Source organism: Seriola aureovittata, chromosome 21 (assembly GCF_021018895.1).
Source record: "Seriola aureovittata isolate HTS-2021-v1 ecotype China chromosome 21, ASM2101889v1, whole genome shotgun sequence".
Lineage (NCBI taxonomy): Eukaryota > Metazoa > Chordata > Actinopteri > Carangiformes > Carangidae > Seriola > Seriola aureovittata.
The window spans coordinates 2425130-2437975 of record NC_079384.1 but is presented as its reverse complement, the minus strand read 5'-3'; the positions used below and the strand labels follow the sequence as shown (position 1 = coordinate 2437975).

Below are 12846 nucleotides of genomic sequence, written 5' to 3'. Positions count from 1 at the left end.
ACTAAAGACTTTCTAAAACATTCTGTTTGATTTGTGAAAGGTTTATTCTATTTGCGAAAATGCAAAAGAGGTACATTTCATTGCATTTTTCTGCATCTAAACCACATTGGACCAGGTCCAGATGAAAAACCACAACACTTAGATATGTCAAATGGACACTTGTTGCTAAGCTCAGCATTGTGTTAATGTTACTGTATTTACAAGATGATGTAGTGAGGAAACTAAGTACAAGTGCACTGTAAGGAGACATCAATGACAAATCAAGAGCAGGAGGGGTGATGTAACAGGAGGGAGGAGGCTTTGAGTTTCACATTCCTGTCCTTGCCCAGCTGATTCACCAGCTGATGTGTAAAAACCATGTGATGTGATATAAATAACATTTGAGCGGTAAAAACAAACCTGTACTTAAGGAAATGAAACAGAGGCTCTGTGTAAAAACTGTGGATGTGAGGACATGTTACACCTCTTCTGTCCGGCTCTTGCTTCATTTCTTCCTTACTCAAATTCTAGCTGATGGTGATTACACAACCAAGAAAAGGAGCAGAGCACCACCCATGATGCTGCTGCACAATCCTGTGAGAGGGTGGCAATGACACGGGAAGACAGTGACTATTAACAGAAGTATGACACTAGTGATTGCTTTGCATTGCTGCTGTGTAATAAATGAAATCTTAAAGATCCATATTTTCTTCTTCTCAGGCTCAGAGGAGGCTCTGAGCGTCTCTTCTGATTGGCTGACTGTTTTCTGAGTGATCCAATAAAGATATAGCAAACTTCAGGTAAAACACTGAGAGAAACCAAATCCTGCAAGGTTTGGATGGTGGGTCCAGGTGGGCGGGGCTTGGTGACTGCTTTGTTGTGACATCACAAAGTTCCATAAGTCCTGACGGCTGGTTTTAAGGCTCAGTTTCTGAATACAGGCTGTGTGCATTTCTCTGTGGACTGAGGCTTTGATACTTTCACAGTATTAATATAGAAGCTAGAGCTGATCTATAATCACACTACACATGGACAGAAAGACCTGGGCTGTGATCTTGGCGATGAGGAATGGTTAATAATATTATTGAACACTGGGAAATAGATTAAGGAGGCTAATAGAAAATGTGTTCAGTATAAGATAATACAAAGGTTTCACTGTGCTTATTAGGGGACCAAGGGTAAGTGTCATCACGACTGTCCAAGTGATCGTCCTTCGTCTCCAGATCTTAAAACATGGATGGAGTCTATGTTAGAGATAGTATCATATGAACACGTTAGCTAAAGTATGAAGTTGAAAACTTTAAGAGGTTTTGTCTTGGCTTGTTTATTTTGGTTTTAAATACGTATGTGTACCATGGGCCTTCTCATAACCAAAGATAATTATACTGTCTGTTTGTGTATATTGAAATACATAAATAAATACTATAATGATTTTTTTTTTTTAAACACACAAGGTGATCTCTCTTTATACCCTATTTGACCTTTAAATGCAAATTTGAATTGAATGAAAAGCATCACACTTTCTTTATCCATATGTAACTCTGACCAGCAGTCTCTACAAGCCACAACAACATACCTTGGTCAGAGTGCAACCATGTGGTCAGTGCATCTTATCTTCTCTCCTCCCTGGCGGGGCTGTAGCTTTCAGGACGGGGAAACACTGCGGATGATGATGATGATGATGAAGACACAGGTGAGTGACAGGCCACATACTCTTTCTAATTTACCTGAACAGAGTGAAACTGAGCAGGTAAATAATTCCACTGGACCACAGTATTCTCTAACCTGTTGAGCAGAGTGACTCATGGCACATGACGTGTTGACCAGCTGACCCAGTGCAGGTCATATACAGGTGTACAGTAAGGGCGGCATTCATATCCGATTATGATATAGATATTGAATATATGTCTCATACATATACATTTCTCTTCCGTTATTGACTAAAACGACAGATAATATATCAATATATTAACCTGATTGAATATAAAATAATGGAACAAACTTACAACAGTTTAACTTCTGTAACAACACAGGTGTACAACAACAGACAGTAACGTAATGTCACTTCTGAGCAGCAGCAGCAGCAGCGTTACGTGCTAACAACACCGGAAAACTCAGTGGCAAACACGAACTGAAAAGCTGGTTAAACGTGTCCGACTGACTCTCCAGCTACCTGCTATTGTGTCGGACATTCCCCGGCAGTGGCAGTTGTCGGGTGTGTGTCTCTGTCTTCACTCAACATGCTCAGTTTGTACTGAGGGAGTTACAACACGGCACCGGCCGCTCACTTTAAGCTAGCGGAGATGCTATTCTTGCTAGCTAACGTTAGCACGGTTTAACTTCGTGTTAATCACGTAAGTTAGTTAATGACGGGCTTTAAAATGGCCACTGGCACAGTATTTACATTAAGGAGTCTTAACACTGTTGCGATTAAAAATAACATGATACAAAAGAAGCGAAACTCAGAAACCTAACGGTGTTTTTGTTTACCACTGCTAGCCGGCTACCTAGCTATCATATGCTGCGTTCACGTCACACGACAAAGATAGTAAATACAAAATCTCTACTGCAAAAAATGTACATCTACAAAAATGTAATTATTTCAGCCACAAAGGTTTGTTCAAACAAACTTTATGTTAGTTAATTCTTCTTAAGAATTAGAGTGTCATCTTGTTGTTATTTCAGTTAGTCCATGGCACTCATTAACATTTTATTATCACTCTGAAATAGTAGATCAGTTGCACATCAATAAACAACCATCAAGTTTCCAGGTTGCAGGAATATTCTTACTGAGGATTGGTGTCAGTCGGGTTTTCTCACAGGTAGTTCAATGCAGACATCAGTATAACAAAGTAACAGTTAAATTCTTGAACTACTACTATACAGTAGACAGAATCCGGATTACTGAACATAATATTGACTTATTGTCACTTTAAATATGAGAAAAAGGGTGAAAAAAGTGCTTTGTGCTTCGTAAATAAACTGCCCCAGACAGCAAAATAGATCCAGCTCACGTGCTTGTTTTCTACTGGCCCAGTATACACCTGGTACACCTGCCAACATGTGGAAGTATATGGGCTACTTTCATTTTGCTATCTGGGGAGGATGATGGGTTAAACTGCAGCTTGGAAACAGTCCTGACACTTTATTTATTCAGTAATATTCATGAATATGTTAATTTGTAATCAAGGATGTGATAATACAGTGATTTTCTGGATAAAATGTGAACATACAAACAAGTGTTCATTCCCAGTTAATTTAATTTCCTTGTTGGCGTTTGGCTAGAATGTAAAATATGATATAGATCACCTCCAATAACAATGGAAGAGAATTATTATTTATTGTAAAACACGACATCACCTGCAAATATAATGGAAGGTTTAAAATGGCTAAATTAAAACACATGTAATGAAGAGATAACGTTAAATATAATACACATTGTTTCCTGTGTGTACATCTACTTTGTCATCAAATGAAAACAAGTGAATTAATTGATTTTCATTGTGACATATTTTTTCCATGACACATTAAATTAAAACATTATATTTCCGTGTTCTTCAGCAGAGGGCAGCATTGACCTGCTAATGCTAAATATAAAGTACTGTTATCAGTTTCATGAAGAAGAGCAGGAAAGTTTTTTTTTCTTTTTTGAGATGGAGACAATGACAACATTAAAATGAAGAAAAAACAACTGTCCAATCACAGTTTGGGGGCGGGAACATGTGGAGCTATCGTCAATTAATAACTAATAATCAACACAAAACAGTGGTCATTATGTGAGTGGTACAAATTGTTGAACATTTTGTAGGTGCAGCAAATGATCACTTATTTGCTATCAGAAATTAACAATAATAATAATAATAATAATAATAATATGATATTAAAATATTGACATTAACTAATAACTTAAATTAGTTTTTAAGAACCACCTTGATCAGGGAATGGATTGTTAATTCACTGATTCATCAATTTGGAATCTGAAACTCCACAACTAACCACAACTAAAATAACTAGATCAATAGTTAGTAAAAGTTCTGCAGAGTTTGAATATATAATTATATATACTGCTCCTACACATGGCTCCTGTTGTTTGAAAAGAAACTGAGCTGGCAGACTTTGTTTTGTAGCTGGTGCTAAATGAAACTTGTTGACTCAGTGCAGAGGTTTGCTGCAGCAGGTCTGCAGAGGAGAGAGCGGGAAGACAAGAGCTGTCGCTGCCTCTACAGTTTCCCTGAAGAAGAGACAGAGAGCAGGAGGTTTTGACCTGATGTGAAGGAGAATTCATAAGGACAGGGAAAAAATCTGACTCCGCACTCACACTATGATTTTTTTAAATCAACTTTATTTATAACACATGGACAATGAATACTTTACTAATCACAAAAACCTTTTGGATTTTTTTGGGATTGAAATGTTGAGATAAGATAACATGAAAGGAATATACAAGTAAAAACAGTTTTAAATGTTGTTGCAGCAAGGAATTGTGGGACGGCATTTCTCCTTTCCTTTCCATCATGGTGAATGACTTTCATTACATACGTTCATTAAGTTTATTTTAATCCCAGACAAATTTAAACTTGACATCCTTCATTTTGTCTTTGTAGACTGTATCAAAGTGCTCCGCCTCTGACGCTGTCAGCTGGTTTTTCCAATCTCCAGCGATTCCTGAAACACAACAAGAGGAAGCAGATCACATGTGAATAAACAATGAATGAATATTTCATAATGTAGGTAAAGTATTATTCAGTGAAACACACCTTTCCTGAGGAACTCAGACTTGGTCTGGTCCATGAATCCGGGAGGAACAGCAGAGTAGTTTGACATGTTGTTCTGCTTCATGTTCTTGAACAAACAGCGCTCTGCTATCTTCTCTATCACCTCAGAGTCCAGAGGTTTCTCCAGGAACTGAGCGAGTCTGGACACAGAGTCCTTCAGGTCCTGAACCAGAGAGAAGCACAGCAGTGATGGGACAGTGCGACTGTGTGAGGTCAGAGCTGCTCAGAAAAGGTCTCCGAGATTTGAGGAGGAAGGTTTGAGGAGTGTCGCTGAATCTCACCACGATCATCTCTTCATAGCAGATGTACATGATTCTGTCTTTATCCTCAGCGTTCAGCCAACCCTTCACATGATCGAACCACGAGCCAAACATGACTGGAGGGGACAGAAAACCACAAGTATCATTATCATGAGTAAATTATAACTCTGTATAATCAGCTGACGGCTCCTGTCACCGTGTATCATGAGTTAATACTGAACACTGAGTCCGACCTTTTCCGTCCAGGAACTTGTGGAGGAAGTCGCTCTGTGGGCCTGGGTCCACCAGGAAGGAGGACATCCCATAATAATGAAAGGAAGATGTAAACACATCTCTGGGGTTCCTCATGACGTAGATGACCTGCAGTGATCATACGACATCCATTAATTCATTGATGAAACCTTGAACGCTGTGTCCTGTCGACGTTTCCTCTGGACCAGGTGTTTGTTAGTTTCATGGTGAGGACAGTGCGACGTGTGTCACCAGAACAATAAATAAAACAACCAGCAGTTCGTGAATTAACGGATCTACACTGATCTATTATTTAACGTTTTTATTGTATAAATATTTCTTATTGTGTGAATGTTCAGTTAATGCTTAAAAGAATAAAGATATTTTATTATCTAAACATTTAACCACATATTTGTTTTGTTGTTTTTATAATATTGGAACGGAAACAGAGAATCGATAAGAACCGGAATCAGAATCATTAAAGTTCTGACGATACACAACCAAGTTTCTAGAACCGCATATTAGAGAAACTGCACCGATGAGCTTCTCTGTGCCGTTGACTACAAATGCTATTTAGTGTAAAACAATGTTTTGTTTGGAGCATCTGTAATATATACACATAATATATAATATGTGCAAAACACACTGACAGAGGTTTTCACAGAGGTTCCCTGTTTAGACATCAGGACTGTGTGGACGTGATCTGTGCTGCATCAAACCTCCACCTGACAGGAAGTGTCATCAGCAACTGAAAAGCCCTGTGTGGGCGTGCAGAGCCTTTTAAGGTCAGGTAACAACACCTGACAAGCCCAGTCAGGTCGATGCAAGCAGAAAGGTTATAAAGGAAAAGGTATCAGCCTTCTTCATGGCAGCCATGTTGATATGTCTTAATGTGAAATGCAGATACAGATGTCAGTATTAATTAGAACAAAGTTAGAAGTGGCTCACTCATACAAACAGACCTCGTCCTGCTCTGACAGGTGCGGCAGTCACACAGATCTACCTTTGGCTTGACTTGGAAGAAGCCTGGAGGCATCATGTTGTAGTGGAAGTGAGTAGTTAACATGCGAGGAGACGGCCTGTTCTCCAGATTCAGGATGCAGGCCCGACTCTCCTCCAACCAGGGAACACGGTCCCAGTTATGAAGACTCTCAACAGAAGCCGGATCTCCTCCGCTCACGATGAGAGGGACGATCTCCTGCATCCAGGTCGTACCTGAGCAGAGGAGACAAGAGGAAATATGTCGTTACACTATTGGCTAAAGCACATTTACCTATTTATCTTTACATTTAGCTCTTATTTTGGAATGACGCTACACATGGACGGTACAGAGCACAAAGCAACCACCACCAGAGGGTCGGCCTCAGTCTAAATCAGTTAAACCCAGTATATACAGTCCAGTCCATGTTGTCCTGTTGAAAAGATTCTGCTGTAAACTCTGTGAGAATCCCTTGCATCATTCTGTGTGTTTATGTCCCTGAACACATCATCACCCAGGCCTCACCCTGTTTCCTTCCTGAACAATGAGCTGCTGTGGAGGGGGGGGGGGGGCAGCAGAAACGTTGCAAATGTCTTTTCCTAAAACAACATCAGTTTTAGTTTGCACTTTATTTTGAATTTTCTTGAACATTTTCTTGAACTTCTGTATTCCTACGCACTTACGCTGCATTACTCCACAGATCAGCTGTTTGAATCACAGTCCCAGCATTTTGTGGAAAGGATGATTTCTACTTTTACTAAATTACAATTTGATGAAGGAAAACAAATTAGTCAGAAACAGTAACGAATATAGATGTAATAAGTCAGATACTGACGGTCCTGATGATCCAGTGGTGAGAATTAAGTTGGCAAATATAAGAAGTACATTTACTCAACAAGCAGAATTCATTAGAAACCTCATGAACTATTTTCATACTGATGATGTAATAAGCCTGAATCTGAGAAATGAGCCATGTTATTATTCTCCATAGTTAAATTATATAATACTTCACAAACAGCTTCAGACACTGAGTCACTGCTGTTGAAAATCTGATGGTTTAATACTTGGTCTGAAAACCTTCCAGCAGCGAAGGTCAAAACATTCAATTTCACTTATCAACTTTTGATTTTTGTCTCAATAAGCATTGTATTCTGAAAATATGCAGTTTTTACAATAATATGATTGTATTATTTATTTATATAATATAATATTTATTTAAATAATAAATTAGTGTTATTTATTTATATAATATAATTATTTAATTATAATGCATATTTTCTCCATTTTGAACTAAAGATTATTGAAACTGCTGTTTGTGTGTTCTGCGTTGATTTGGGTGCTACAACAACTTGTTTCAACTATTTTCCACCTGTCAGCCGCACGTGCTAACTACGTCATGTAGAAGTCAACAAAACAATGATTCAAACTAAGTTTTGATTCATTCAGACTGAAGCTCAGGACAGTTTGACAAAAAATGACTTTCATTCTTCTAAAACAACTTTTTTCCTGGTGAGGGGAGGGTCTCACTGAGCGCGCGCAGAATGAATCTCATTACTCTGGCACGTTTCCTATTGGAGGAATAAGACCCAAGTCTCTAGTAAGAGCTTAAACACATTTGACGTCATGTATACAGGTGATAATGCAGGTTATATTACAGGTGAGCACCGGAACTGTCACTACAATCAAGTTTATCACGCAACTTAATCAATGAATTCGACTTTGTCTCCATCTGCACTGTGGGACCAGGAATACCGCTACACTCTGCTTCCCGCGCTTTAACGGTAACTATCCGCTTCGCTCGTGTCCGAGTTCACGGAGAGGTCAACGGGACCAGCGCGTGTCATAGGTCAAACTGACAGTGAGAGTTTACATCCTCTGCTGGATCACAACACAAACGACTTCAATCAGCCGCTCGCGCTTCAGGCTGGGAGTCAGGTGATTACGTCATTACAGTTCGAATATTAACTTTTCCTCCGCGTGTTCGAATGTTCGAATGTTACAAAGTAACGTAACGCACGTTCGAGTGTCACTCACCTGACTTTGGATACGTCACAATGATAATATCATCGGGGCGGAAGGTGAAGTCCTCGTAGTACTTGAGGCTGTGAGGAGGGTGAACACCTGAGGGAACAAACACACCTTTATACAGCGAGTACAGCTCGGCCTCAGTCATTGTTCACAAACAGCTCTCTACTGAACTGTCGAACTGTTTCTGCTCTAGTGTCTTCTGCTCTCTCTCTCTCTCTCTCTCTCCCTCTCCCTCTCTCTCTCTCTCTCTCCCTCTCTCTCTCTCTCCCTCTCTCTCTCTCTCGCCCCGCACAGATTACATGATGACTGTATTTGGATATGGCATTAACTCATCTGACTCACTGAGTGTGAAACCTTTTTTTTAATATTCCAGTAAATTAAAGTTCTAATTTGTAACTTTTCCACATTAAAATGTCTAAAAACAACTAGACCTGTGTTCTGAATGTTGTTGAGTTGTGTTCTGACATTATCCCAAATGTTTCCATCAATTCTCAAACCACAAAAATCTGTTATTTTAATCACGTTAACGCTCTGTTTCAGTGACATAATATCCTCTATGTGCATGTGTGGCTTTTAGTCATCGGACGTCTGGATCTGAAGTTATCAGAGAAACAAGCTGAGGAAATGTGAGACAGCGAATCTCTGATCTTTAAAGTGAAACTGCTCTCTGGGTGTTTCTACTGGTTTTAACCCCCTGGTCTGTTTGTTATGGAGAAGTGGACACCTCTGTGATTAATTCAGCTGCTGGTTAGACATCTGAGATATCAGACTGCTGTGGAATAAATCAGGAAGTGAAACTTTCAACTCACTTTTTTCACACACCGAGAAGCAATAAGCTGCAGTTGATCTGCATAAAACCACAACCACTGCCAACACTGACATCTCTGATGAGTTCACTGGGTCAAATAAAGAGTAACGGAAATAATCAGATTAAACAAAGCAATAATTCAGTGGGTGAGGCTGAGCGCAGGTCCTGGTGTGTGTGTACTGATTAGTTTTGTTTTTCTTACTTTGAAAATCATTTGATCACAAACAACTTATTATTTTACACTAAGAGGTCGAGTCATGATGTGCAACACCTTCATCTTTAATCCACAGACACAAAAGGGCAGAGGTCAGAGTTTGTGAGTCTGTGTTATACCCTGTGTTACAGCAAAGTTAGCGTCCTTCATCATTTCATTCAAACTGATGAAAAGCTCTTTAAGATGCAGACGATGGAGCTGTGGTTTGGTGAGTTTCTGTTAACGCTCTGTTGGATTTTATTTGTTTTAAAAGGAGCCACTGTGTCCGATACAGTGTTGAACTGTTCATGTAATAATTAGACAAAAGTCTCCACATCATCACAGTCTGACAGTACATCACGGTCTGTGCTGTAGCTTCTTATTTACTTGACCGGCATGAGGGTGGTACTGATCCTCTGGTAACTCACAGCCAGAGAGGAAATAAAAGTATTTTCCAAAATGTTGAACTTTCCCTTTAAGACATTGAGACGGCAGAACTTGCAGCAGCTTGTTGGCCCTCTGGCTGACAGTGCTACTTAAAGAAAAGAGCGACACAGTCATGTATTTTTGTTAAGAGTTGAACCTACTCCTCTGAATCAGACACAGCAACATGGTGGAGCGGTATTAACCAATCAGAGATGTGCTTCAGAAGTATATACCTGGAATTACACCTTACACCTCACAGCTCACTTTCACAACTGAATTTAAAGTAGAGATGCTTCTTGTTGGTGAACTGGATAGAGAACAAGGATCTATAGGTTCAGACATCACCTTTCTATGTATTACATAACCTGCTCTTCCAGGCGAGCAGAACAAGGAGAGAGAGAGAGGCCATGGGAGGTAAGACTCAGTCGTAGTAAAGTCCATCAGTTCATTCGATGGGTGTCACTCTCTGAGTCGCTCCTGCTCATTCACTCCGACTATGACTGAGGCCGAGCTGTACACCTTGTATAAAGGCATTTATCTGCCTTTGTCTCTGAACCCTCCTCAGAGCGAGGACTTCACTTTCCAACCTGATGATATTATCATTGCAACGTATCCCAAGTCAGGTGAGTTCACCGTCACATGACAGATGTGCAGATCAGGATTATACTTTATACATGTCTTGAAAAATGTGTCTACTTCTAAGGTTAAAGGTGCCACTAATCAGAAATGGGATTTTCTAAATTTATGTAAAAAGTCTTAAAAAAGGAATTTAATAGTAAATGTACCAGCTGGAGTCACATCTGTCCTGTGCAGCTTGGATACGATTGTTAAACGCTGTATTTGCTGGTTTGTTGTTTAACCTGTGAACAGGTTGACAGACGATTAAACTCAAGACTCAAGATTAAACAGATCCTCAGCTGTCCAGAACTACTAGTTATTTATTACCAGGGATTAAAGTGGGTCAGAACAATCTGTAAGAGTGTTCTGGCACCTTTGGTTAATAAGTAAATAAATGACACCGTTTAAACAGAGAGTGAGACAAGTGAGCGCGCACACACACACACACACACACATATTCATGAGGTTACTAAAGATAAAAGAAAGATCAGCTCTGCATGTGACTGAAAAAGAGCGATGTCTTAGGAGCTTTTTCTGCATCTGATTTTCATGATGTGAACAATTCCTGAACAGCATTCAGTTAAAGCTCCATATTTTGTTCTTCTTCTGTGTTTTATCTGAAGTGTTGATCTATAAGGACATATATATTTGCGGTTTCATCTCAGTGTAGTTTTACATCTCCTCTCTCAGGCGTCTCTCTGCAGCTCTAGTAACAACAGGTCAGTGAGCCAATCAGAAGAGAGGAGGCTCTGAATCTCTCTAACCTAAGCTAACCTAATTTAATATAGTCATTTGACTGATTTACCGAACAAGAGGAAAAATAAAAGTCTGACGGGGAATGAACACGAACTACAGAATTCAGAAAACCTCTTTTGTTCAGGTACGACCTGGATGCAGGAGATCGCCCCTCTGATCATGAGTGGAGGAGATCCAGCTTCCGTTGAGACTCTTCCTAACTGGGACCGTGTTCCCTGGCTGGAGGTGCGCCGGGCCTCCAACCTGTACCTGTCAAAGAGGCCGTCTCCTCGCATGTTTGCTACACACTTCCACTACAACATGATGCCACGGGGCTTCTTTGAAGTAAAGCCAAAGGTACATTCTGTGTTAACGGGTCATTAAGACATTCAAATTGGCAGCTATCCAATGTGTTTCACTGCTGGTTGGGTAGGAAGTGGTTGCTATGGTGTTTCTAAGTAGCTAGCATATGGTTGCTATGGCGTTTTATGTGGCTGGTAGTGTACTGCAATTGTTATAGGTGGTACCAGATGGTTGCTAAAGAAAACTATGTTAATTAATAAATTAATGGATGTCATATGATCACTGCAGGTCATCTACGTCATGAGGAACCCCAAAGATGTGTTTACATCTTCCTTTCATTATTATGGGATGTCCTCCTTCCTGGTGGACCCAGGCCCACAGAGCGACTTCCTCCACAAGTTCCTGGACGGAAAAGGTCGGACTCAGTGTTCAGTATTAACTCATGATATAATACACAATACTGTGTGTCAGACAGGTGGGCATGTGTTTACCATGTGCAGTTCAAAGACCATGACGTTCAGTCCAAAGGACTTTCTATAAATAATTGATGACAACGTTATAATTCAACACATTAACTTTGTGTTTGTGATGTTCCTTCCTCCAGTTGCCTTTGGCTCGTGGTTCGATCATGTGAAGGGTTGGCTGAACGCTGAGGATAAAGACAGAATCATGTACATCTGCTATGAAGAGATGATCGTGGTGAGATTCAGTGACACTCCTCAAACCTTCCTCCTCAAATCTCGGAGACCTTTTCTGAGCAGCTCTGACCTCACACAGTCGCACTGTCCCATCACTGCTGTGCTTCTCTCTGGTTCAGGACCTGAAGGACTCTGTGTCCAGACTCGCTCAGTTCCTGGAGAAACCTCTGGACTCTGAGGTGATAGAGAAGATAGCAGAGCGCTGTTTGTTCAAGAACATGAAGCAGAACAACATGTCAAACTACTCTGCTGTTCCTCCCGAATTCATGGACCAGACCAAGTCTGAGTTCCTCAGGAAAGGTGTGTTTCACTGAATAATACTTTACCTACATTATGAAATATTCATTCAAAATAATGACACATGTTGTTTATTCACATGTGATCTGCTTCCTCTTGTTGTGTTTCAGGAATCGCTGGAGATTGGAAAAACCAGCTGACAGCGTCAGAGGCGGAGCACTTTGATACAGTCTACAAAGACAAAATGAAGGATGTCAAGTTTAAATTTGTCTGGGATTAAAATAAACTTAATGAACGTATGTAATGAAAGTTGGAGAGGAGATGTCACAGCAATGCTAATGTGGCTAATGGTTGTGTCTGTTGGCTCTCGTGTTCACAGGGAAACTTCATCCAGCTTCTTGTTGTGTGTTTAATGGATGATTTCATCACTAAGATGCTGGTAGTCTAGTGCGACATCTAGTGGCAGATCGTTTACAGAACCTTTAAAAATGTGAATCCATCATGACGGACTCCTGCAGATTCTCTGCTCTGATTAAATCAGGACCTTCGTCTACAGAGTGAATAAATCAGTGAGCT

General features: G+C 40.2%; 2 protein-coding genes across 2 annotated transcripts; one reads left to right on the top strand and one right to left on the bottom strand.

Moving 5' to 3' along the window:
* Positions 1-4299: 4299 nt before the first annotated feature.
* On the bottom strand, positions 4300-8469 carry LOC130162240 (sulfotransferase 2B1-like). The gene is made up of 6 exons (XM_056365890.1): positions 8259-8469; positions 6249-6460; positions 5248-5374; positions 5036-5130; positions 4737-4917; positions 4300-4644 (listed from the first exon to the last, which is right to left on the bottom strand). Exons 1-6 carry the CDS (start codon positions 8395-8397, stop codon positions 4535-4537), a joined length of 864 nt encoding a protein of 287 aa, XP_056221865.1. The 5' UTR covers positions 8398-8469; the 3' UTR covers positions 4300-4534.
* Positions 8470-10160: 1691 nt separating this feature from the next.
* LOC130161848 (sulfotransferase 2B1-like) lies at positions 10161-12569 on the top strand. Its single transcript, XM_056365168.1, has 6 exons — positions 10161-10302; positions 11178-11389; positions 11624-11750; positions 11940-12034; positions 12153-12333; positions 12441-12569. The coding sequence occupies exons 1-6, from the start codon at positions 10176-10178 to the stop codon at positions 12548-12550; spliced, it is 852 nt and encodes a 283-aa protein (XP_056221143.1). The 5' UTR covers positions 10161-10175; the 3' UTR covers positions 12551-12569.
* The last annotated feature ends 277 nt before the right edge of the window (positions 12570-12846 follow it).

Coding starts and splice junctions, on each gene's coding strand:
- LOC130161848 (XM_056365168.1), top strand. CDS start 10,176: ATGACTGAGGCCGAGCTGTACACCTTGTATAAAGGCATTTATCTGCCT. Junction 12,035..12,152: donor GCTATGAAGAGATGATCGTG/GTGAGATTCAGT, acceptor TCTCTGGTTCAG/GACCTGAAGGACTCTGTGTC. Junction 12,334..12,440: donor GTCTGAGTTCCTCAGGAAAG/GTGTGTTTCACT, acceptor GTTGTGTTTCAG/GAATCGCTGGAGATTGGAAA.
- LOC130162240 (XM_056365890.1), bottom strand. CDS start 8,397: ATGACTGAGGCCGAGCTGTACTCGCTGTATAAAGGTGTGTTTGTTCCC. Junction 6,461..8,258: donor TGTGACGTATCCAAAGTCAG/GTGAGTGACACT, acceptor TCCTCTGCTCAG/GTACGACCTGGATGCAGGAG. Junction 4,918..5,035: donor GCTATGAAGAGATGATCGTG/GTGAGATTCAGC, acceptor TCTCTGGTTCAG/GACCTGAAGGACTCTGTGTC.